Genomic DNA, 24,233 nt, shown 5'->3' on the forward strand with positions numbered 1-24,233 from the left:
TTAATTTTTTGATTAAAAACTTAGAATCTTTGACTGTACGACTAGATGAGGACCTCTGTAAATCACCAAGCCCAACCCCCTACAAAGTATGAATTAGAGAATTTCTGACGGATACTTACCTTTTTCCTTCACCTCCAGTGTCTGAGATTTTGCAGCCTCTGTATGTAAACTGTTCAATTGAGAATTACAGTTAGAATAACACTTTGCTGTAAGCCTAAACCTTTTCAGCAAAAGAACAATCTTGAATATTTTTTTGTCCTTTCTGTGGAGAAAAATGATCAGTGTCTACTTCATAAAACATCTCAAATATTTGAAGACTATTCTGTCCCTTTTCTTGTTCTTCTGTTTTCCAGACTACACCAACCAAATTCCTTCAAATTCCATTCATAGGTCAGATCTCTCTTTCTTTTGCTGCTTTCAGATGGTCTGTCACCAGTTTTTTTTCTACATTTTTCTTGGTCTGGAGCCAAAAGGCAGACAAAACAGGTTAGCAGAAGAACCATCAAATGTTGAGTAGAATAATTAATAGCTCTTTTGTTTCACATAACACTTAAAATGCATCCCAAGAAGAGAGTTGCCTGTTTTTATTATAGCATGGTGTTCCTATCTTGTAATTTGTGATCCGCGGTCACTCTCGGATTGTGTACTGCTGTCCATGCTACTCAACGCTCTGGTAAAGGAGGAGTGAGTGCTCTTGCACAGTTATTGTTTTGCATAAATGAGGTGGAGAATTCTTACACCAGTCATAGGACATCTCCTGCAAAGCAGCAAAAAGGAAAACCAAAGAAATCATCTCAGACTAGGGCTCCTCTTATATGCCTCGGTTTTAGTAGTTCCATTATCATTGTAATTTATATGATTGTTACTGTTTCTGTTTTAGGCGGCAATGTGCTATGTCCATGTAGCAGCACTGGTTGCAGAATATCTCACACGAAAAGGTATGATTTTGAAATCTTACTTTTATGTTTATATTTTTTTCTTTATAGTTTAGGAAAGGCAGTAGTTTCCCTGAGGAAGTTGTAGGCATTTCAGTGTTCACCAAGGAAAAAACTCTGACCTAACCAGATAGCATACTCACATATTTAAGAGTATACTTACATATCTAAGGGGCAGCATTTCAGATAAAGGTAAAGTAAAATTTTTAGGAAAGTAAAAAATTTTAGTTTTACACCAGAGCTTCTAATAGCTGAAGTCAGACCCTTTCTAAAGCAAACTTATCAGTGAATATTCTTGTTCAACACTCTCTCACTGCATATAGGGAAACCTGGCATTGCTAGAGAAGTCAAAATAAATTTGTACAAATTTTCAGATGCTGAGTCAGTGATAATAGTGCTCAGAATGCTTCACCTGTCTTGGTGTTCTGTGCTAGCAGCTGTCTGTAGAAGTGGGTTTCTGATGACCCTTGAGATAGGGTAGAAAACTGTCTTTCATCTACAGGATCAGAAGAGTTCTCAGTCAGGGGTTTGAGAAAATAAAAGATTATATGGCTTTTATTAAGAAAAGTAGATCTCTAGAAGAAAATTTCAGAAATCTGTTAAGACTGATTATGATGTTGAGCTAGTGTTTTGGTTTTGTAGGCAGACAAATTCACGTTCACAGCTTTTTAGCTTTGCCTTTGCGTGACAGTTCAAAGTGAAGCAAAGTCATGGGTCTACAAGATGCCTTTCTCTGTTCCTTTTGTGCCTCTTGCCCAAATACTTGTGAAGTGTATAAGCTATCCCCTCTGCCCCAATGATTTCAGAAGCTTCTCTGAGACCAAATCTGAGACTTAGGTTGCTTGTCAAAGTTACTATGTCCTCTTGGAAGCATGATAACTAACAGTAACAAGTGATAATCTATATTGATTTGTGATTCCTTTGGGTGATCTGCTATTTTTGTCTACTGTCATATAAAAGTTATTTCCTCTCAGGGAAACTGAGAGGGTCGAACTTCTACATGTGGTATTTCCAGGAGCAAAACAAAACCATGCATTTGAGGCAATCATTCAATAAAACTTCTGGTGGTCAGACTCCCATCTGAGCAGAGAGAATCTTTGTAGGAATGAGCTGTGAAATAAACATGTGCAAGTCCTTGTGCTTCTGTAGTATTTACTGATTGCTCTTGAGGATTTAATTAATACAGTTTTTGGCCAAAAATCCTGATTTCTTAATTCAGCAATCTGATATAATAATAAAGAGCTAAACAAAATGCATAAAAGAGGTAGGTTTCATGTTAGAACATTCTAAAACACATTTTTGCTAAATACTTATTTCAGTAAAGGAAGTTAGATTGCTGGTTTTTTTTTTTCTTGCTTGTAGACTGATTTGCTGTATCTACAGCTGAATAATCTGGTTTGCCATCCTTTGATAATTTTGTACAGTTGATGTCAGTCCATTCATATTGTTCAGACTGGGGAAGCTGATATGCCAGGGCCTGTTCGTGTACACAGTTCCAGCATGACTTCAAGCCAGTTTAATTAAATACTGTAAAAGTTACCTTGATTACCTTAGACAGGTTTAAGATAAAATAGGAAGATTCACACACTACTTATTTTAGCAGGTAAGAGTCCAGATATTAACATTTGTGGGTTTTTTTTTAAAACCTATTTATACTTACACAGTAATGTGAGGTCTAGTATTTTAATCATGCAGTGGGAGGTTGGATTTTTTTTTTTAATGTATTAATTTGGTGGTAAGTATATTTAAATATGGCTCCTGCCTTATCCAGCATCACAAAATGGCCTAATGTTATCCTGGTGGAGAAAAGTAAATTTGTCTATTTTTCTTTTTCAATGACAGGGATGTTTAGGCAAGGTTGTACTGCTTTCAGAGTAATCACACCTAATATAGATGAAGAGGCTTCAATGATGGAGGATGTTGGAATGCAAGATGTTCACTTCAATGAAGTAAGTAAACATAAGAGTGTTAGAATTGATGCACATTGAAGTGCTGTTTGTTTTTCCAAGTTTTGTATTTCAATCCGGAGGCTGACTGATATGATGGATATTATCATTGTTTTCTTAGCCGCTATTCTTATCCTAAAACTGAAATAAAAAATTTCTGTGAGCTGTGCCAGCTTTAGAGAATTTACTATATACATATATTTTAAATAAAGCACTAGCACATCAACTCAACACCACTATTGGAATAAAAATAAGCAAAAAAGGGTTTTAAGCTAGTTGACAGGATGAACACTAATGTGGCTTATTTATTAGAGTTAACAAGATGTGGGTTTTTTTAAAAAACTCACTTTGATTTAGATTGTTACTACACCAGCAATCATGAAAATGCATTCACTGGTTTTTGCTGGTTTGCAGTTTCCCTAAGCAAATATGCCATAACAATGAAAGTGGTTTTACTGACACCAGACTTGCGTCAATGGGGGGGGGGATTCTGGCTTAAGTTTCACTCCTTGTATCTTTGCTGATCCATCTGTGCTGGCTCTACAGTAAATTTTACTATTAAGAAGCCTATCTGAAAAGAATATGAATAATCTTGCTCATGAAGAGCTACATCTACACTATGTATTTGCCAGGATAGGTGGGGGGAGGGAGGGACAGATCACTACTTGCAGTAGCTGTGCTGGAAAAATCCCTGGTGTGTAAGCATAATTATACAACAAAAAATATTTTTCTTTTGTGTTTTAGTTTGTATATGGGAAAGGTGACAAAATTATTTGACTTTGCAAATTGTGGCTATACTAACAGATTTAGGAGGAACAAATGGAAGACTTAGTGGCTTAAGCCTGGGTTTAGGCCTAGGGTACCTGTGTTTTAGTCCGAAGTTCTGGTACTGCTTTGGTCTATAGTTTTAAGACAAAAATTGTTGACTTGCCTTTTTCTGGGAAGACAGGAATTGGAATTACTTGAAATGAGAAATATAGTACTCTTTCTTTCCAAAGACACCCAATAGCAGATTGCTTTTTTTTTAATTTGTGTGCTATATTCTTTAAATCACTGATTCTCCTGATTCAGCACGGAATTTAGCCTGTTACTCAAAGCAAAATGTAAGCTGCTCTAAGTGAGCCAAGAGTTGGGTTTCTAGTAACTACTGCTGATGGAAACTTTTGTTAGAAATTCTTGTCAGTGTCTACCTGATAAACCATTTGTCAGAGCTAAAGTCTTTTGTATTTTTTAAAATGGAATGTCTTCATTCTTTTTCTCATTAGTCAGTCCCTGCAAAAAGAATATACTGCTTATTCTGGGTCATTGAACCCTATGCAAATTTATTTCCATCTCTCAGTATTTCCATGGAACGGAAGTAAGCCAAGAGTGAAGTTATAAGCCTGTGGAGCTTGCAAAAGGATCAAACCTTGCCAAATTTCCTTTTTCCCTGCATGCAACCCTTTTTAAACTTAACCATGTTGAACTCTACCTGATTAAATATTGAAAAAAAGTTACTATTTTTCAGATAATTTATTCCCAGGAAGAGTAATAAGAGGGAAGAACTGTTTGATTTTTAGTAGACTAAAAATCATGGATAAATATCATGGTTTAACCCAGCCAGCAACTAAGCCCCACCCAGCCGCTCGCTCAATCCCCGCTGGTGGGATGGGGGAGAGAATCAGAAGAGTAAAAGTGAGAAAACTCATGGGCTGAGATAAAGGCAGTTTAATAGGGAAAGCAAAAGCTGCGCACGCAAGCAAAGCAAAACAAGGAATTCATTCACTGCTTCCCATGGGCAGGCAGGTGTTCAGCCATCTCCAGGAAAGCAGGGCTCCATCACGCGTAATGGTTACTTGGGAAGACAAACGCCATCACTCCAAACGTCCCCCCCCCCTTCCTCCTTCTTCCCCACCTTTACATGCTGAGCATGATGCCATATGGTATGGAATAGCCCTTTGGTCAGCTGGGGTCAGCTGTCCCAGCCGTGTCCCCTCCCAACTCCTTGTGCACCTGGCAGAGCACGGGAAGCTGAAAAGTCCTTGATTTAGTATAAGCACTGCTTAGCAGCAACTAAAACATCCCTGTGTTATCAACACTGTTTTCAGCCCAAATCCAAAACATAGCCCCATATTAGCTACTATAAAGAAAATTAACTCTATCCTACCCAAAACCAGCACAATAAATTAAGATGACTAGTGTTTTACAGAAGTACTTCAAAACAGGTAGTCTAGTTGCTTCATGAATAGGAACATATTCATATATGGAGTGTTTCCTCAGTATGTTCTTATGTAAGCGAAACTGTATTAGTCTAAGAAAAAAAAAGATCACATGACAGATCAATTGGGTGCAGAAAGCAGAAATATATCTTTCAAGCTGTACTTTACTACTACTGAGCAAAATAATTCTCTCGGGAATTCGTCCTATATGTGGTAACAAGTCATGTGGAATTTCTTTATTAAAACTTGGGATTTCCCCAGATGCTAGTTACTTTAGAGTTAAAATCTCCAAAAGAGTAATTACAAGTATGGGGGGTCAGGGGGGGACCCCTCCATGTTTCTAAAAGGGGGCAAAAGGTCTTTTATATTCTCCAGTTTATATAAAGTCTTCCTAATTAAGTGAAATTTGTCTTAAGACTTTATGTAGTTTTTAATTTTAAAAAATGAAATTTTAAAAATTCTCTATTTAATTATAATTTTAAAATAATTCTCTCTTAGGCCAGGGTTACCCTGACTCATTTCCTAAACTAGCCAGTCAGAAAAACAAAGTTTTGTTTTGTTTTTTTAACAAAGTTACTGTGTGCATTTCATTGAAACAGTTGTTTACCCAGACAGCATATTCAGCAGCACAAGTCAAATTCTCCTTGCAGAACTAAAAATCTTCTGGGTGTCAGAAATGGAAAAGTAAAAGCTTGGAACGTGATATCCTTTCCATGCTAGACTTTGCTGTAAGCAGTCCATCTGGGAGAGAGCTGAGCTATGGCTAACATGCCTGTGGCAGGTGCCAGCTTTCATGCAGATTAAGGTTGGAAACAATTTCATTCAGATTTGTTGTTTTTTTTCCAAAATAAACTCTTCCAGAATACAATTCCACCACAGATATTAAGTCAATCTCTACCTTCCTGTTTGTTTTTTCTGGTCTCTTGTTAGCTATGACTTTCCATGAGAGGAAGTATTCTAACTTGCAGATTGGTAAATGAAAGAGCTTCACAGCTCAGATGGTATTATAGCTCTTGTAAATGATCAACATGCAGTGTAATTCAATGTATTAAAGCACTTTATGAAAACCAGAAATAGGTACCTACCCAAACATACAAGATACTTTAAGCATGGTGGTGAAGGCTGGTATTCTTCAGGGATGCTCAGGCTGATATTGTTTAACATCTTCATTAGTCATATAGGTCATGGGATACAGTGGGATATCCCATGGGTTATGGGGTACAGATCATCAAGTTTGTGGATGAAACTAAATGAGGGGGAATGACTGATATGCTAGGGGGCAGGGACCTCAAACTGAAGGAACACAGAAGCCTCTCAGAGTTCTAGAAAGACAAGTGCAAAGCCTTGCAACTGTGGAAAATCACCCAATGTCTGTGTACGGGCTGGGGACAGACTGACTGGGCAGCAGCTCTGCAGAAAGACCTGGGAGTTCTAGGGGCCGAGGTTGAATGGGAACCAGCAGTGTAGCCTTGTGGCAACAAAGGCCAGCTGCATGCTGGGTTGTATTAGAAAGAGCATAGAGTCAAGAAGTGGAGGGAAGTGGGGTTTCCCCCATCTACTTGGCATTTGTGGTGCCCCATCTGTAATCTGGTGCCCAGCGCTGCCCCCCCAAAGTCAAGAGAGATATCAACAAACTGGGAAAAGTCCAGCTCCTAAGGTGGTTAGTGGAAGAATCAAACTCTTCTAAGAGGTGTGCCATAATAAAAGAGTAAGAGGCCGTTCTCACAGGTTACAAGGGAAACTCTGGATATATGGAAAAAAAAACTTCCTATGAGGATGGATAAGCACAGAAGCAGGTGGCCCAGAAATGTTGTCATCTTTTCCTCCCTCCTAGCAGCTCTCCCACATGAAGCTTTTGCCCTTTATATTTTTTCCCGTGTGCGAACAAAATTTCACAGCTTCGCTGCATTTGGATGCCCTCTAGTGTCTGTGTTAAGACTCCTGTGATAAAACGGTGTTTGTGGGCAGCCCTTGTGATCCAGCAGTGACACTGTTCTTTCAGTTCTCACCACCTGGTTGCTGAGGATGGAGATATTGGGGAGTCTATACAACCCCATAATGTTTGGGGGAAAGGCAGAGATGTTTTAGGGACCATTGCAGCACACAAATAAGGGTAGCATCTTTCAGTGGTTTTTTTGCTCTCAGTATCAAAGGTGGCTTTTCTTAGTGATGTCTTTATGCTGTCTTAGTCCTCTACCAAAGGGAGGAGGGGAATTAGAGTAGCATTGGATCCCTTCTAAGGATAAAAGGAGTTATTTCCAGCTTCTGGCTTCACCACTACAATGCAAGAGTGGTACCAGAAGGTCTCAGGAAGTAGAAATGTCATGTCTTCTGACACATCTCAGTCTCAGACTTGGATTCTTGTGGAGATTCTTGGAGCTCCAGACATGTTTGAAGAGGACTGAGATCTGTTAGGGTATGTGGATGGGAATAGGCTTCTTCACTGTGGTTCTGTCACACTCAAGCCGTGACCAAGTATAAGACAGTTTAATCGCAGGAGCTATAAGCTGTTACATAGTATCTGTAAAATTGCTTGTTACAACTGAGTTAATGGAGTTAGCCAGGTAATTTTAAATTTTTGAAAACTAGAGCAAAGTAGTAATGTTATCTTAGTTTTGTTACGCTTATTGAAGTAGAAGAAATTAAATGCATGGAAAATAAAGAATTATGACAAACTGAAGGAAGGGACTTTATAATTATGATGTAACTGCTCTAATGCAAAATGCATTCTAATGTACAGGTAGGTATAGTTCTTATTTAACCTTAAATAACTATCTTTTTGCTACAAGGATATTGGGATCAAACCCAACAAAGCCAAGGTGTCTTCTTGCTTGTGACTCTGTTTTGACCTTCAGGATTTCTTAGCTTCTCTAACTGTTATATGTGTTTTCGTTCTGGGCCAAGTATACCAAATTCTACTGTTGTACCTTGATAATTACTTCTGAGTACAGATTTTGGTATTGTATCTGTTTGTTTTATCATTGATGTAATCTGTTTGATAGTTTCCTTCAGAACCATTACAGTCAAGTGTTTGCATACCTGCCTTTTTAAAATAATGTTCTTTGTGCAAAACCAAAAAAACCCCAAGGACACAACACTTTGAAAAAACATGTTACAAGGTAAGACAAGTTTGGGTTCTCATACATGTGTCATTTGTAGGCTTAAGAGGTCAGGAGTATCTAAAAGAAAAATGCTGTTCCTGGTAAATACAAAGAGTACACGTGTACACTCAGACCATTCTGTTTTGTTTTTGTTTCCTTTTAGCAATTTTTGATTGCCACAATAATTTAAATTACTGTGTGTGTATAATTTTGTTATGAGGCAGGATCTCCCTTTTCCTTGGGAAGAACTTTGGTATAATTATTTGCCATGCTTTTCATGAGTACTGAATTGTTTTACTTTTTCAAATGTGTATCCAATCTAGGATGTGCTGATGGAATTGTTGGAGCAGTGTGCTGATGGACTCTGGAAGGCAGAACGCTATGAACTCATTGCTGACGTATACAAACTTATAATTCCCATTTATGAAAAACGGAGAGATTTTGAGGTACTACATTCATCATAAGTATATTTGAACAAGAAAAAAAATCCCAAGTTTTCTCCTCTAACTGCATGACACATTGTACTTCACAGAACAAGAGTATTACAATTGTAACTGAAATATCAATGTGTTGAAATTTTTATTTTAATTTTAAATAAAAATGTTTTTCTTTAAATATAAATAACTAAATATTAATCTTACATATTGTCATTCTGATACAAGTGCTAAACCTATTACTACTGTTCAATAGAAATGTTTTTAGTTATTAAAGGACATTAGTTATAAAAGTTATAACTAGTTATAATAGTTATAACATTTAGTTATAAAAGGACAATCATTGATTGTTGTTTTAAGATAGGAAAGTTCTACGTTATTCTCTTACCCCATGGTTGTTTTCTTTTATTTTTAGAGGCTTGCTCATTTATATGACACTCTTCATCGAGCATACAGTAAAGTAACAGAAGTTATGCATACAGGCAAGAGACTGCTGGGAACTTATTTCAGGGTAGCATTCTTTGGCCAGGTGAGTATTATTTAACTTTAATTTGTCTGCTCTATGCAGTAAGAAAAACCTGAATTTATTTTACAAGGTATACTATTTCATCATCTGTATTGATACCGTGACATAAAAAGCACAAGAAATACGGTCTGTAAGAAATAATTAAGCACCATCAATAATTTAGTTTAAAACATTTATCAATTCCAATACAATTCTTCCTTATTTTCCTCAGTAAATTTTTTGCATTTTTTTCTTTTTCTTCTTTTATTTACTACCTTAAGGCAGCGGTAAGTTTTCTATAATGTTGGTTCTTAGCAATGTATTGACTTAATGTCTATAGTGCTACAGTGTGGTTTGTAAGGCTGCTTCTTAGATTGGTATGCATTAATAGCCATTGCAATTAAACAAGTTCCATTTAGAGAACTTTAGTTCCATTAAGTTCCATTTAGAGAACAAACCACTCTTTTCTATGCATCAGTATTGCATGCTTCAAACAAAAGTTCTGGCTGTGTATTGGACAGCTTCACATCCTCTAATATATGTCTAGAATGCATATGTATCAGTATGCTGTCATGCAGTATTGAGTTATACACTTTCAATGTGCATAGCCCAGTTGCTAATTGTTCAGCTGAGCATGGAGAATTGTAAAATACTCTGAGCAGTATAACTTTACATGTATTCTGTTGTCTTTTATAACTTTATAGCAATACCAGTTTACAGACAGTGAAACAGATGTTGAGGTAATTACAGTAACTGCTTACAAAGCAAGCAATGCAGTAAAAACTACTGCATTTCACCTTAGTTTGATGTGGGTATTTTTGTCAATCTAGCCTGTGTTTATACATGATATGTTGTGCTTTTCTATTTTGTCTGTTTTGTTTATGACAAAAATATTTATTTTTGGATTTCAAACATGAACTCAGACATGGCTTGTTGTTTTAAACCAATGACCTGTTTCACTTTCCATGTACTCTATATTGCATTTTGTTATGGTTTTAAAACAAATGTTTTATGTAATAAAAATAAAGACGTATATGCCAGTATAGTACAACATAAAATTAAGATTTTTACATAAATTAAATTTCACTTTCTGGAATTTTTTATTACTGCGTAAAGATATTCTTCAGATAATTTTTATGTAAACCATTGCCAAAATACTCACTTGTGAATCAGATAGTCCTATTGGGCAACAAGAGTTCCGTTTTGGCAAGTGAAACAGTGCTGAAAGTTCACTTTTATTTAAAAGTGAAGAAAAGTTATCTCGAAGGCTTGGCACACCATGAAATTACAACAAACCTTTAAAATTTTAACTGTGTATTTCCATTATCTTTCACTCATTCTGTAGTAGATAATTACATTTTTCTGGTTTTTTTTGTTTTTTGTTTTTTAATTCTCTTAGGAAACCTTTTTTACTTAGATATTAATTTCTCTTTATTTATGTTTGCTTGAATCCTGATGTTAAATGTTTATATTTGCTTTGAACCATACACATTATGTTCATCTTAATCATTGCCCTATGTGGTTTTTTTCCAAGATTTTGATTACTTCATTTTTTACAGGGATTCTTTGAGGATGAAGATGGAAAGGAATATATCTATAAAGAGCCTAAACTCACGCCTCTCTCAGAAATTTCCCAAAGACTCCAAAAACTCTACTCTGACAAATTTGGATCTGAAAATGTCAAAATGATTCAGGATTCTGGCAAAGTATGATCCTTAGTCTCTCTAAAAAATTCTAATATATTACTTCCACTAATCCACTTGAAATACTGTAGGATCACTGTCTGTTACTCATTTGGTACACAAACATGTGTGTCTAAAAACTCTACTGGTTGAAGGGCATGAGAGAAATATCATCTCCTATTAAGTTTACCTTTAAGAACAACAAAAAAGCTTAATTTCCATAGTGTTACCTCTCGAAATAATAATTGTATCTTGAAACAAATTTGAATTATGGTCATATACTGTGTTATCTTTAGCTGTATTTCTTGCCAGTTCATGCACAGCCATTCTTTGGAAGTTTTTCCCTTTTCTGCACCTTGAAAGCAGAATCCAAACTTTCTTCTGAAGTAAGAAACAGACCCCTCTTCCGAGAAAAGTACCATATGTAAATAACATCTTAACTCTGTATCAGTTGTTCTTGTTATCCTTTGCCTATGTCTCTGAGCCTGTTCAATTTTATAAACGCTTGAACTGCAGAAAAAAATGCTCACACAAAGTCATCTGGTTAAATCTAGATTTGTCATAGGAAATTATTTCCTTTGTAATTGAAGGCTCCAAAACTGGTGAACTGAAGATGGCTACAGTGTCCTGTATGCTGAGAACACATAGTGCACAAGATGCCTCTCTGCATTCCTTTCATTCCCTTCCTCAGCCAATTTTTAACTTTTGTTTAGATTCATACTTTAAGGTGATTCTTCTCTCATTATAATTTCCTGTCTCTTCTGTTCCTTGATTCTACCAGTAAGATCACGAAGTTCTGTGCTTCTCAGCCTGAAAGTGTAGCAATGATGGGCTTTTCAGTATTGGAGCTTTAAAAGGAGAGGAGGACTTATGCAAGGGCTAGATTTCATGCCATGGAAGGCAAGAGATTTATATTGTAATCTCATTTTTTCATAGCTCTTCCAGTATACTCTTCTGAATTATTTACAATTAATTATAATGTAGGTGTTTGTCAGCATTTGTAGGGAACATTTTCTATCAGCTGTATCAGAATGAGCACATAAATTACCACTTAAGTCCCAGTCCAATAATCTTGAAAACATTGCAGATTTTAAAAAAAAAAAAAAATTAATCAAGCAGCGTGTTCCAATAAAAATGGATAACAGCAGGCAGACCTTAGCTCTGTTCCCAGTTTGCTCCAGGACTTACCTGGTGACTTCATGTGTGTATTTGCATTGTTGTTTTTCCCACTTAGTTTATGGAAGTGAAATGGCTCAGAGATAGGCAGAGATACAAATATTTGGCATGGGACTAAAATGGTAGGCAACAACTCTTAGAAAGATGCACACGTTTAGGGTGCCCTCTTTATCCCATGGTTGGGGGAATTTACAAAAAAACCAAAAAACAACAAAAAACCCCAAGCAAAACAAACAAACAAACAAACAAAAAACAAAAAAACCCACCACTAAATCCTTGACCCATTTAGGGACCCTGTTGGGCAAAGACTTAGGAGGCCTTATCTATTGGTACTAGGGACTAGTTGCTGCTCTTACCATATTAAAGATCTACCAGTCCATGAGGCTGTTACTCATCCAGTTCTAGAAACAAAATGAACCGAATAGTGAAGCTTTTGATTTGCCCTGCTCCCACCAGTATATTCTTTGGGACCCTCGTAGAGTATCAGAGTTGAGACAGAGAGGTTGGGAGGAGTGCCTTCTGAAGGTAATAGCTGAACTATTTACAATGTAGGGTTTTATTTTTAATTATTAACTTTTTTTATCACTAGCAATTTTTGGTCTCCAATCTACTGTTGTATCAGCTGTCATGGAGGACAAGTATTTGTTTCTGGGTTTTCTGTATCTGTGCCTTCCAGTGTTAATTATGGGTATAACTCTGTATTATGTTTTTGTTTGCAGTTCTGCATATAGCAATTATTGATAATGAGTGTTTTAAAAAAAAACAACCAACCAAACAAAAGAACCACAAAACCTCCCACAACATGTTGTAATGCATCTAGCTGTGTTGTCTTCCTAATCGTTAGAAACTGAATATAGAGAAGCCCTGTGGGAGCATTAATGTTTCCTGTGTTTTCAGTCATTTACAGGTTAAGAGACCAAATTTAATTTCTGAAAGTTGTGTGACTACAATTAAATCCACTTTATTCACAGTGCAGCTATTTGATCCTTTTTGTCATGTTTTAAAGGTAAATCCTAAGGATTTAGATTCGAAATATGCATATATTCAAGTTACACATGTAATTCCATACTTTGAAGAAAAAGAGTTGCAAGAAAGAAAAACAGATTTTGAAAGAACTCATAACATTCGTCGCTTTATGTTTGAGATGCCTTTTACTCAAGCTGGTAAAAGACAAGGAGGAGTAGAAGAACAGTGTAAGCGACGGACTATTTTGACAGGTACTGATTGAAAGGAAGTTTCCTTTAAAAGAAAACTACTCTTTTATTTTGTTTTTTATACTTAATTCTTGATACTAGGTTTTTCTATATGTTGTGTATTTTGTCAGAAAACATCCTTTAGAAGATTTCACACATGGCTGTTGGAGGTGACAAGAATACGAAAATACTGTTAGACAAAACAACCTTTCAAAATTAGTACTTACTTGAAAATAAATGATATGCAAACACTTACAAATGACCATCTGAGAATACGTATATCATTGTGTTATTTCTTAACCCTGAAGCATTGGAAAAAGAGAGTAAAATCTCGTATGTGACTATGTTCTAACCACCCTTCACTTTTAAATAATTTGGGGTTTTTTTTTAATAATGGAATGTCTGCATCTCTCCCTTCAGCCTTCCTTCTCTCTGCTATAAAACACTGAAGAATGGTGGTGGTATTCTTGCTGGTTTGGATATGGGGTTTTTCAGCATTCTTTCAGTCTGTGGACCTCTTAAATGCAGCATTGGTTCTTTTGTCTAAAAGCAGCTAAAAGAGCCTGAAGGCAGGTTCTAGTTTGATTTCCAGCCTCTGTTCAATTGTGATTTCAGACTAATCACTGTGCTTTAGTTTCTCATGTGTTAGCTTTAGAATGGAGAGTGCCCATCTATCTCCCCATAGGCTCAAACTTTCAAGGTGTTTAGTTCAATGATATAAAACATCTTATTATACTTTTAAGGGAGATAATTAAAAGTTATGGTGTGTTTGGCGATGTTTTTGTATAACAAGTTGCACTTTGACTGGAAACATTAATTCAAATGGTCTAACTCTCTTCTGTATGAGTTTTCCCATTTCACTTACTTAAAGTCCTTTATAGGTATCAGCTAAAATACTTTTCATATTTTTAGCCAAAAGTAGGTTTTCAGATTGGCTTCTTCAAGGGATAATCCTCAAATAATTTTGGGGTTTTTTTTCCCTTAAGCTTCAAGATTTGTGAATCTGGAGTCTAGCTTTCCTTGTTCTTAGAAAAAGACCATTTTGTGTTTTGTCTCTGTTAAGTGTGAACTTGTGTATCACTGTCTTAATATAGCGGTAAAAGCAACTTAAATAAATGACTTTGTCAGCTGTCCATACCTAATACTTGTGAGGAAATAGAAAATACAACTTTGCTATTTTTGATTCTTCTCCTCTTTGGGATATGTGGATGATAAGCAATTCTTTTTAGAGTTCTCATATGAATTAAGTTCCAATGGTTTATTTCTTGGTTATTAGTAGTAGCAGCAATGACAATGATCTTTCGTTACTGTAATACATGTAAAGCTATGCATATTTACATTTTCAATATTTTGTTTCCCTGTACATTTGGTAGTATTGCTAATTATATGTTATTAAATTGGGCAACTAATTACGTAAAAATGAGATTTTAGCATAAAATTCTATCCAAACACACCTTATTCAAAAAAATTTCTAACTATATTCATCTTGTTTCCTTCCATAGCTATACATTGTTTCCCATATGTGAAAAAGCGCATTCCAGTAATGTACCAGCACCATACTGATTTAAACCCAATTGAAGTAGCCATTGATGAAATGAGTAAAAAAGTTGCAGAACTTAGGCAGCTTTGTTCTTCAGCTGAAGTAGATATGATCAAATTGCAGCTGAAGCTACAAGGAAGTGTCAGTGTACAGGTAAGACCATATACTTTGCCATTCAGCTATTTTGCTTGCTTCTGTCCCTGAAAAATTACATAAGTAGCATTTTATCATTAGTTTCTATTCTGTATATTCAAGAATGTCCTAAATTAGAAGTATGCTCACTGTTTGCAGTTATTTCCAGAATAGGAAAAGCAATACAAGTATTTCATATGAACACTGATCATGGACAGTTACATGAAACGATTAAGATTAATCTCTGGAATCTGTGGTGGACTGAGCCCCACCAGGTTTTGGTGTAAAGCTGAAACTACCATAAAATAGTTACTTTCCATATGAGGATGAATTAACATATTTTGCCTAGATGTACATATGCTCACAGTAGGTTCAACATGGTCTTTATTGCTTTTGTATTTTGGTCAGATCCCTGTGAAGATGAAGAGGGAGTGCCAAAATATAGGAGGAGGGTAATAGTAGGAAATCTCACTGTGCAACGTTTCGTTGTGCCTAAGGCAAGCAAGAACTAAATGTATAAAGAAACCATCAGATTCACCAAAATAGGTGAATTTAGGTGAATACATAAAGCAGTTGTAACATGTACAAATCAATATGGTAAAGGTCTTAAGAATGCAATGACAAAAGTGCTGCTCTATTATTTTTAACTGATTCAAATCAAAGGGAACAGTAAACAGTTATCTGAAATGAACTGTTGTCATGTTGAAGAGAAAATAAAAAAAACCAAACCAAACAAATAAAAAAACCAAAACAAAACAAAAAAAAAACCCCAAGGTTCCAAAATCCAGAAGTTGTCAGGCTAGTATTTGGGATGAGAAGGGAGGGGCTCTTACTGTTAATGTAAAAGAATAATATGAATTAGTCAGAAATCATTGAATCCACTTTTCATGTAGGTGCCATAATAGCGCAATTAAATTTCTGCTAATTATTGCAGAATTTGAATGTTTTCAATAGATAAGCAGACCAAACAGTAGTAGATTTAGCTTATTTTCCCACCCTAATTTCATAAACAGAGATGACAAATTGGCAGTATCAGCAGTTGCTTTGCCACATCATCAAGGTGGTTTCTTTGTGCCAGGACAGGTTCATACAGAGTGCTGTAGGGACCTCTCCTGCTTTTATGTTCCAACTCCAGCAGTCTTCTTGTTTCGTAAGTCCAGCTTTTTTAAAATCAATGTGTTCTCCTAAGAAAAGCAAATCAGACAGACACCTGTAGTATCTGTTACTGCTAAGACAGTATATCAGAGAACTGACTTAATTTTGTAATTCTTGTTCTTTTTAGGTTAATGCTGGTCCGTTAGCATATGCAAGAGCTTTCTTAGATGACACAAACACCAAAAGATATCCAGACAATAAAGTAAAGCTATTAAAGGAAGTTTTTAGGTATGCTGGGGGGGGCGGGGGGGGGAAGACTTTTTTTTCAAGACTGATATCATAAAAATTTTTTTGTAAACTTTTATAGTGTTCTGACTGCCTTAAAAACATAGTTTAAGCTGGCATTTTGAATTAATCTTTTGGATTTTGTATTCCTGATTTTTTTAATTATTTTATCTAAATCAGGCAATTTGTTGAAGCTTGTGGGCATGCTCTGGGTGTAAATGAACGACTTATAAAGGAAGATCAGTTGGAATATCAAGAAGAAATGAAGGCCAACTACAGAGAAATGGCAAAAGAGCTTTCTGAAATAATGCATGAGCAAGTATGTGCTGAAATTAAATTATACATACCAGCATTCAGAATGTAGCTGTAATGTGAACCCACTAGGAAAAGTGTATGTAATGCTTTACATAAAAGGATTGGGGTTTAGGGTTTTTTTTTCCCCCCTATTGGAGTATAAGCATATCATGGAATTGTGGAACTTCCTCATTTTCTTCTCTTTGTGAATTTTCTGCAGATGCTTTCTTGGCCTTCAGAATTAAGTCTTCCTCATTAAGAAAGTAAATCTGGTTGGCACTAGCCTATTTTTTTTGTCGGAGAGGAAGACTACAGTAAAGATCAAACAAATTTAATGACATGAATATATATGTAATTTATACTTCGTATGTGTGGTAGTTACAGGGGTCTCTATTCAGTGACCCAGAAAGTTCATTTTAGTCTATACTTCCTGGTAACTCTAGGGGGATTTGATCTGCAAGCTTAGACCTTTTTCTTCAGTTTTTGGAGGTGTAAGCATTTGCTTTTGCCACAAAGAGTTAAACATCTTTCAAGAGGTATTCCAACACATTTTCTTGAGGGCGATCCACTACAGACAAGCTGGAGATATGAGAAAAGGAAAACCAGAACTCTTGTGGACTGAGATTTAGGACTTTGCATCTGGATCTATGGTAGAAATGTCTCCTGACTTCAGAGGCAAGGATATTATTTCCAGGAGGACAGGAAGGGCTGAAGATTCATGCTTGATCCCTGCCTTCTCGGTATTTTTATTCATCATATTCATCACTTCAGGTTCCTTTTCTTTCATCCACTGTTATTTGTATAATCTTTTCCCAAAGCCGTAGAATGGCTCATAGTTCTTAACCCTCAAGACTTGTATTTCTGGCCCACAAGAAATACCTGTGTTTTCTGATAATATTTTACCCTTACAAATACACATGTCTATGAGACTTCCTTAGATGTATGACCATAACAGTTGATACAAAGAGGAGCTCTGAGTTTCTCATGTCTGTAAAAAAAACTATAGGCTTTACTCAGAAATCAAATTGTATAGGAAAAATCAAACTTGAGACCTACTTGAGGCGTTCAGTCTAGCTGACATTTAAACGCTCTGTTAATCTTCCAGCATTTTTCAGGATTGCATCCTTTAGATGTACAATGACTTTACCCATTTACCATTTTTTGACGTCTCTAAATTACTCAATTATTATCCAAGAAATACTTGCTCAAAAAGCTAGTCAGCTTGCCGCTGTAACAGCTTATCCATAGGCTTATCTAAGAAAGATTTGCCTTTTCTACTCTTGCTTAGATGGTATCCAAAACTTTTTTATGACAAATTTTTTCTGTTCAAAAATGTGTCAAGTGTCTAAAGTTCACTTTGCATGCTTTCTTGCTCTCCATTATTTCCTGATGTGGTTTTCTCAGATACTGTGCTATGAGTAGCTCTGTGCTATGATATAATTATGGTGAAGCACAAGAATACGGCAAGCGCATAGGCTTTATTTTCATTCTCTTATTCTTTTGTTATACTATCACAGTGAAAAAGCTTACCACAAAACTAACTTTTTTTTAACCACCAATGACTGAGAATATTGTGAAACAAGGTTTGTAGGGAGTGATACCATTTTGTCAGAATCCATGTGTTGGGTTTTTTTAAAAAAAAAAAAAAAAACAAAAAAAAAAACAGTGTCTTTCAGATATGTGTGTAAAGGCAAACAGTTTGAAAGATCCCTAAAACAGGAAAAGAGATTGCTTAGCTGACAAAAATGGGACAGTTTGACTGTATTTCAATGTGATGTATTGAAAAGCAGAAAGCAGTGGAGGGTTTTAGAAAGGGGGATAACTGATTGGGCAGCTGATTAAGATGAATGAGGTATATGGGAGAATTAGACAGCTGTACAGATGACCCCTTCAGAAAAGAGAGGAAAATAGTTTGGTCAAATAATTTAATGATAAGGGTAATAAATGAAAGATTAATATTCCTCTGGTTTAGGAAAAAGTGAAAGAATATAATGACAGTTTGTACACAAGAAAAAATACTTTAAACTCAATGCAAGATATTTATGTTTAAAAAATGCTCAGGTGTGTGATTTCCAAAGATTGATGATAAGAAAAAGCATGTAGTGCCTGAAACTCCAGGAGTAAATCACATTGTCTAAAAGTACACAAAGAGAAGTAGGGGCAAACAACTGATACCTGTAAGATAGTATGAACAGAATGTAAAACTACAGCACTGACTGCAGTAATGTGTACTATTAGCCTACCATTGTGTTCTTTTTATATAAGTGTAATAAGTTGTAAATAATTAAAACATGCTATGTTGTTGGGTTAGGGTTTTTTGTTTTTTGTTTTTTTTTAAATTAGATTGATCACTCCCCTGAAGGCTTAGAGTCATAAGGCTCTTCACTGAAATCTTTAAAAATGTCACCTTTACGTGCCTGCCTATTGCTGTATTTGGAAAAAGAGCTTCTGACAATGTTTATTCTAATGACATTGAAAAAAAACTATTGGCTGTCTTATAATAGTGTGAATTTTAAACAATTGCAAAAATTTTGTTATGAAAAACATGCATGGAATGAAAAACATGTTATAGAAAAGAATCTTAACAGATTTTTCATTTTTTCTCCTCTGCTGCTTGCCAATGTGATCAGATGGGATGGTAATTAGTTTTCTTTACTTCTGCTCTTAGTTTTTCTAATCTTTATATAATTTCTTTCTTTCCAATATTTCTAAACTTAGCATCAGTAAATTTATAGCTGTTAAGAATGACGTGGTTTTGGTGCTTCGATAGCTTTTGATAAGAAATGCTCAAATCATACCTCCTAAGTCAAAGAAAAAAAAAGAAAACAAACAAAAAAGGGCAAAAAGCAAGCCTGTTGCCCTTGTGAAACTTCTTTTGAAAGTTAACAAGAGAAATGAGAGAAGCTATTCAAGCTTCCTCTAGAGAGGACAGTGTAATACCTAAATTAGGAGAACTGATGTTGGAGAAATAACTACTGCCCTCTAAAATCTAGTAGAGGATGGCTGAAAAGAGTAACCATCCCCAAAAAGAAGTTCTGTGCACTTGAGAAAGTCCTAAAAAGTTGAGTTGATAAGCAGCACATTATGAAACAGTTAGCTGTTTTATAAATGCTTGTGTCCTTTTGTAACACTTTGGTAAATACATGTTTTCCATTTTAAGATTACTCCTGTTGAAGAAAAGGCCAGTGTTATGCCTAATTCGCTACACATTTTCAACGCCATAAGTGGAACTCCAACAAGCACAACGGTTCACGGGATGCCCAGTTCTTCTTCAGTTGCATGATTGTTTTGTAAAGGAAAGTATGTTCGTTTTTTTTAATGTGGATTTGCTTCATTGTGTGCAAACTCAGGATGATTTTGAAGCTAAATGTTGGGCACGTGCAAGCTGCATAATTCATACGAATGTCTGAGCACACTTAGCAAATAGCAGTTACTGGTAATAGTCTTTTAGAGTAAGGGAGGCGCACATATTTTTTTAATCTTGCTGGTAACATTTAAAAGTATTCACAATGTCATTGCAGAGGTGCGTATTGGAAAATTATAAACTTGAAGTTAATTTCTTTTTCATTAGAAAGTATTATTAAAATTAATTGCACATTACAAAAAAGTGTTGTGGGATGTAATTTTGCAGATATGTAACATTCAGGTGTTCTTTTTGTGTATGGCACATAGAGATTGATTCCAAGTACAAGAACTATTTTGGGGCTAGACAGAGACACTAGTTTTTTGGGTTTAATGGAACTGACAATAGTAGTTTTTGTACCATTTGGCAATTTGTTGTGCTTTATTTTATACCTTGTTGCATTTTGGAGGTATGTGAGCTTAGATCTTATTAAGCAACTAAATACAACCAAAGGTCTGTATTAATGAACACTGAGTTATACTAAAATATCAATAGTAGTAAATTGTTATGTACATATTGTTTGTTAATACAGTCCATACAGTCTGTACATAAATGTATTACATTTCTAATCATTTTTTAATATTCATACCAGCTCTTATCCTTCTGCTTTCAGTTTATTGTGAAAATTTGCTCATTCCAAGTATATGCAGACTTTACAGTTCATTTATTCCTGTATATAAATAAGTGCAATATAAAGATGTATACAGTCTTTGCTATGTTAGGTTTATATGCAGTTATTAAAAGAAAAAAACTTTTTTGCCAAAGCAATGGAGTATGTAATTGGTGATCATGGTTACTGTGGTAAATGGTGGTATAATTTAAAGCTTTTTCCATATTCTTATTCTTTTAAGACATTAATTTAGTAATTTTATATTTGGGGAAAATAAAGGTTTTTAATTTTATTTAACTGGAAGCACTGTCCTGCTGTAATTAAACATTCTGTACTACATCTATATTAAAAGGAAAAAAGTAGTTACTTTTCTCACTGTGTACTCTGGTTTTTATTTCAGATTTGTCACTGAGACTGGGGAAAGATGAAAGCTTAATCAAAAAAAAAAGGCTTTTTGCAGCTTAAGTATGAGATGAGATGCAGACATTTCTAGGGTGTGTTTCATATTCCTTGTCAACAAAGGGAATTTAGGTTATTAGTTAAGACATCAGTTTTGGATCCATCACATTTTGACTCAAGTAACATGTTACAGTAACTAAAGGTTGTTACTCGCCAGTACAGGTAATATTAGGAAGTCTTCAAAACTTCAGTCAGTTTTCATCAAATGACAGTAGAAATAATCTTTTCCTTATGACATTAGGTTTACTGTCATTTTCTGTAGCGTAGCATGAAACTCGTATGTTGCCATTACTCATCACAGGTTTTTCCAAAACAGCTCATCCTGGCAGTGAAATGCTGGATAACTCTGCGTTTTCCTAATTACGTTTCTGAAACAAAATTTCTGTTTGTTTAAAATTCTTTTCCTTAAAAAAAAAAGGGGGGGGGGGGGGGCGGCGCAGATAAATACTTGTAGACAGTGAACGTATAATGCTGTGATAAGAGACAGTCCCCTTTCTCCCCCTCCACCCTATATGCTTTCACTTTTTTGTTTGTTTTTGGAAAGGCGTATAGGAATACTTTGTTACGTGCCAATGTAGTTAGTCTCAAAAGGTATTTCATTATTAGGGGAAAAATATCCTGTAAAGTTGTTTTGCCAGTCAGGAAGATTTCTATATCAGTATATTAATAACAATTGTGTACATTATGGTGGCTTTTTGTAATTACCCCACTTTTTCTAACTTTCCCTTTGCCCTGGGAGCAGAACAGACAGTTTCCTACAGTTGCACAATACCTTTTGCGCTGAGGCCTGAATTTGACAGAGTTGTATCTGCTAACCAGCCTATAAATGTAGTATGTATTCATAATTGAATATGTATATATGTATATTTAGATACATCTAAATATATGTGTAACTGTTGCTTACTTGCTGAAAGTTGGCCTATGAAAAAGTGAAATGTAGTTGGCAAAAGGTTGACATAGGTTTACATAGGGTAGTATTAATGATTAGCACGTGTTCAACTGCAAGTCTACAGACATTTTGTTTATAATCTTAGCTGATGCATTTATATGATAGAACACACCCTCTAATGTATTGTTTTGATTTTAGATATGCTCACGTTCTAATTGCTGGGTTTTACCTCCTGAATAATTCATTCTGTACCAGCCTCCCTTTTCTGCTGTTACTTCTGCAACATGCAAATTAAATATCAAATATGGGTTATTCTTTATTTATAAAGGCTTGGGCCCTGTACTGGTTTTGGCTGGGACAGAGTTAATTTTCTTCACAGTAGCTAGTACGGTGCTATGTTTTGGATTTGATGAAAACAGAGTTGATAACCCAGGGATGTTTTAGCTATGGCTGAGCAGTGCTTGCACAGAGTCAAGGCCTTTTCTGCTTCTTAAACTGCCATGCCAGCGAGTAGGCTGGGGGTGCACGCAATAAGCTGGGAGGGGACGCAGCCGGGACAGCTGACCCCAACTGACCAGAGGGCTATTCCATAACATGTGACGTCGTGCTCAGCAGTAAAAACTGTGCAGGAAGTTTGCCAGGGCAGCGGTTGCTCAGGGACTGGCTGGGTGTTGCTCGGCTGGTGGTGAGCAATTGGGTTTGTTGCACCATTTGTTTTTCTTGATTTTGTTTTTCTTTGTTTTGTTTGGTTTTTTAATGTATTAAACTGTCTTTATTTCAACCTACAAGTTTTCTCACTTTTACTCTTCAGATTCTCTCCCCTATCCTGCTGGGGGGGAGCGAGCGAGTGGCTGTGTGAAGTGTGGCTAACCACAACAGTCCTTTTTGGCACCCACTGTGGGGCTTGAAGGGTTTGAGATAACAGATTTGACCACAGCATGTTAGAGGGAACTTATAATTATTATCTGTTCAACAGTTGCTGGTCGCAATGTTGATTTACTTGTTCTTGGCATTGGTTTATCTGATCAATGCCATACTCCCTTTTTTTTGCCGTACATCAAATTAGAGAGCTTGTTAAAGTCTATATTTGACTTCTGCCATTTGCTGTGCAGTGTAGCACTTGGTTGTGTTTTGCCTGGGAGAACTATGATAAAAACATTGGCCTTGAGCCTAATGTGGTATTTGGGCCCTGCGTTGTTGCTTTCTCTTCGCTTCAGGAACCATCTCATGAAGACAATTAACAATTATACCTTTTCCCTTTTCTCTTCCAAGAACCAGTCAGTGGAGGGAATGAAAAATGGCACCTTCCTCTTCTTTTCCTGCGGGGTAGATGTTTTTTCCCTTTTTACAATAAATCTTCAGTATCTTGAACATCCTTGGGTAACCAAAATACTCCTGTTAGCATGTTTCAAGAATGTTTCCAGCTTTTCCAAAGGTTAACCAACTATTTAGGAATATCACATACGGATATGTCTTAAGGCAGTATGGTTGTGGGTAGCAAGGCATGTGCGAGAATATGGGCAGCTACCTAGAAGGGTTTTCATTTCTGATGGTCTGGGACTTCACCCCAAACAAGTGCAGGATCTTGATGAAGTGATATAATGTTTGAAAAAAGGATGCCTTTGGCTATGCCAGAGACACAACTTATTGCCCTGTGCCGGGGCCTGGCATATGCCTACTGAGCACTATTCAGCACCCTCAAGGGGAAGAGGAGGATCCCTGGATCTGAAGACATACAAACAGCCCTGGCTAAACCAGAGATCCAACCATCAACTATATCAGTCGCCCCAATAGTCAAGAAGAAACAATGGAAGCAGAAGTCAACTCATTTAGTAAGGGAGGAAGAAGCTTCTCCTGAGAGCAGGAGGGAGAATCAAAGGGGCAGCCTGTTCTGCAGCAGAGCAGTCACAGAATATGAGGGGGAAGAGACAGAAATCATAACAAGTCAGAAACTACCTGATCACTAAGTGAGCTGCAAGATAAGCAAAAAGATTCCAGCTATCATCCAGGCAAGCAAATTATCAGCTGGTTTCTCCAATGCTGGGATACTGGGGCCAGTACTCAGGAATCAGAAGGTCCTGAGTGACCACCATAACCAGACGGAGCCCAAAGTCATGGACTAAGCGAACTCAGTGGACGTTTTATGGACTTTTTACAGGGGTCGCCTGTAGACTAAGGGAATCATACCTGTGTATATATCTGTAACACACATTTGTAGTGTCTTATACATGAAGGGATATAGATATTAATTAGCTAAAGCCAAGCTGTCTAAATACAATTGCTTGTCTACCTTGCCTTGGTTTCTTGTATTTTTTTCTGTTTATACTGTATAGGAATTGTATAGTTTTCTTCTTTA

At 36.1% G+C, this 24,233-nt stretch overlaps 1 protein-coding gene across 2 annotated transcripts in view; it reads left to right on the forward strand.

Annotated features, from left to right (window-relative positions):
- DOCK9 (dedicator of cytokinesis 9) overlaps positions 1 to 20,874 on the forward strand; it is a 136,918-nt gene extending 116,044 nt beyond the window's left edge. For both annotated transcript variants that reach the window (XM_075526447.1, XM_075526456.1), the window contains exons 44-53: positions 881 to 938; positions 2,778 to 2,884; positions 8,504 to 8,626; positions 9,030 to 9,143; positions 10,679 to 10,825; positions 12,984 to 13,194; positions 14,673 to 14,863; positions 16,125 to 16,225; positions 16,403 to 16,541; positions 19,677 to 20,874. In XM_075526447.1, coding sequence (XP_075382562.1) covers positions 881 to 938; positions 2,778 to 2,884; positions 8,504 to 8,626; positions 9,030 to 9,143; positions 10,679 to 10,825; positions 12,984 to 13,194; positions 14,673 to 14,863; positions 16,125 to 16,225; positions 16,403 to 16,541; positions 19,677 to 19,799 — 1,314 coding nt within the window. In that variant the 3' untranslated portion in view covers positions 19,800 to 20,874. The remainder of the gene's footprint in view (positions 1 to 880; positions 939 to 2,777; positions 2,885 to 8,503; positions 8,627 to 9,029; positions 9,144 to 10,678; positions 10,826 to 12,983; positions 13,195 to 14,672; positions 14,864 to 16,124; positions 16,226 to 16,402; positions 16,542 to 19,676) is intronic.
- Positions 20,875 to 24,233: the final 3,359 nt, after the last annotated feature.

Source organism: Mycteria americana, chromosome 1, assembly GCF_035582795.1.
Source record: "Mycteria americana isolate JAX WOST 10 ecotype Jacksonville Zoo and Gardens chromosome 1, USCA_MyAme_1.0, whole genome shotgun sequence".
Lineage (NCBI taxonomy): Eukaryota > Metazoa > Chordata > Aves > Ciconiiformes > Ciconiidae > Mycteria > Mycteria americana.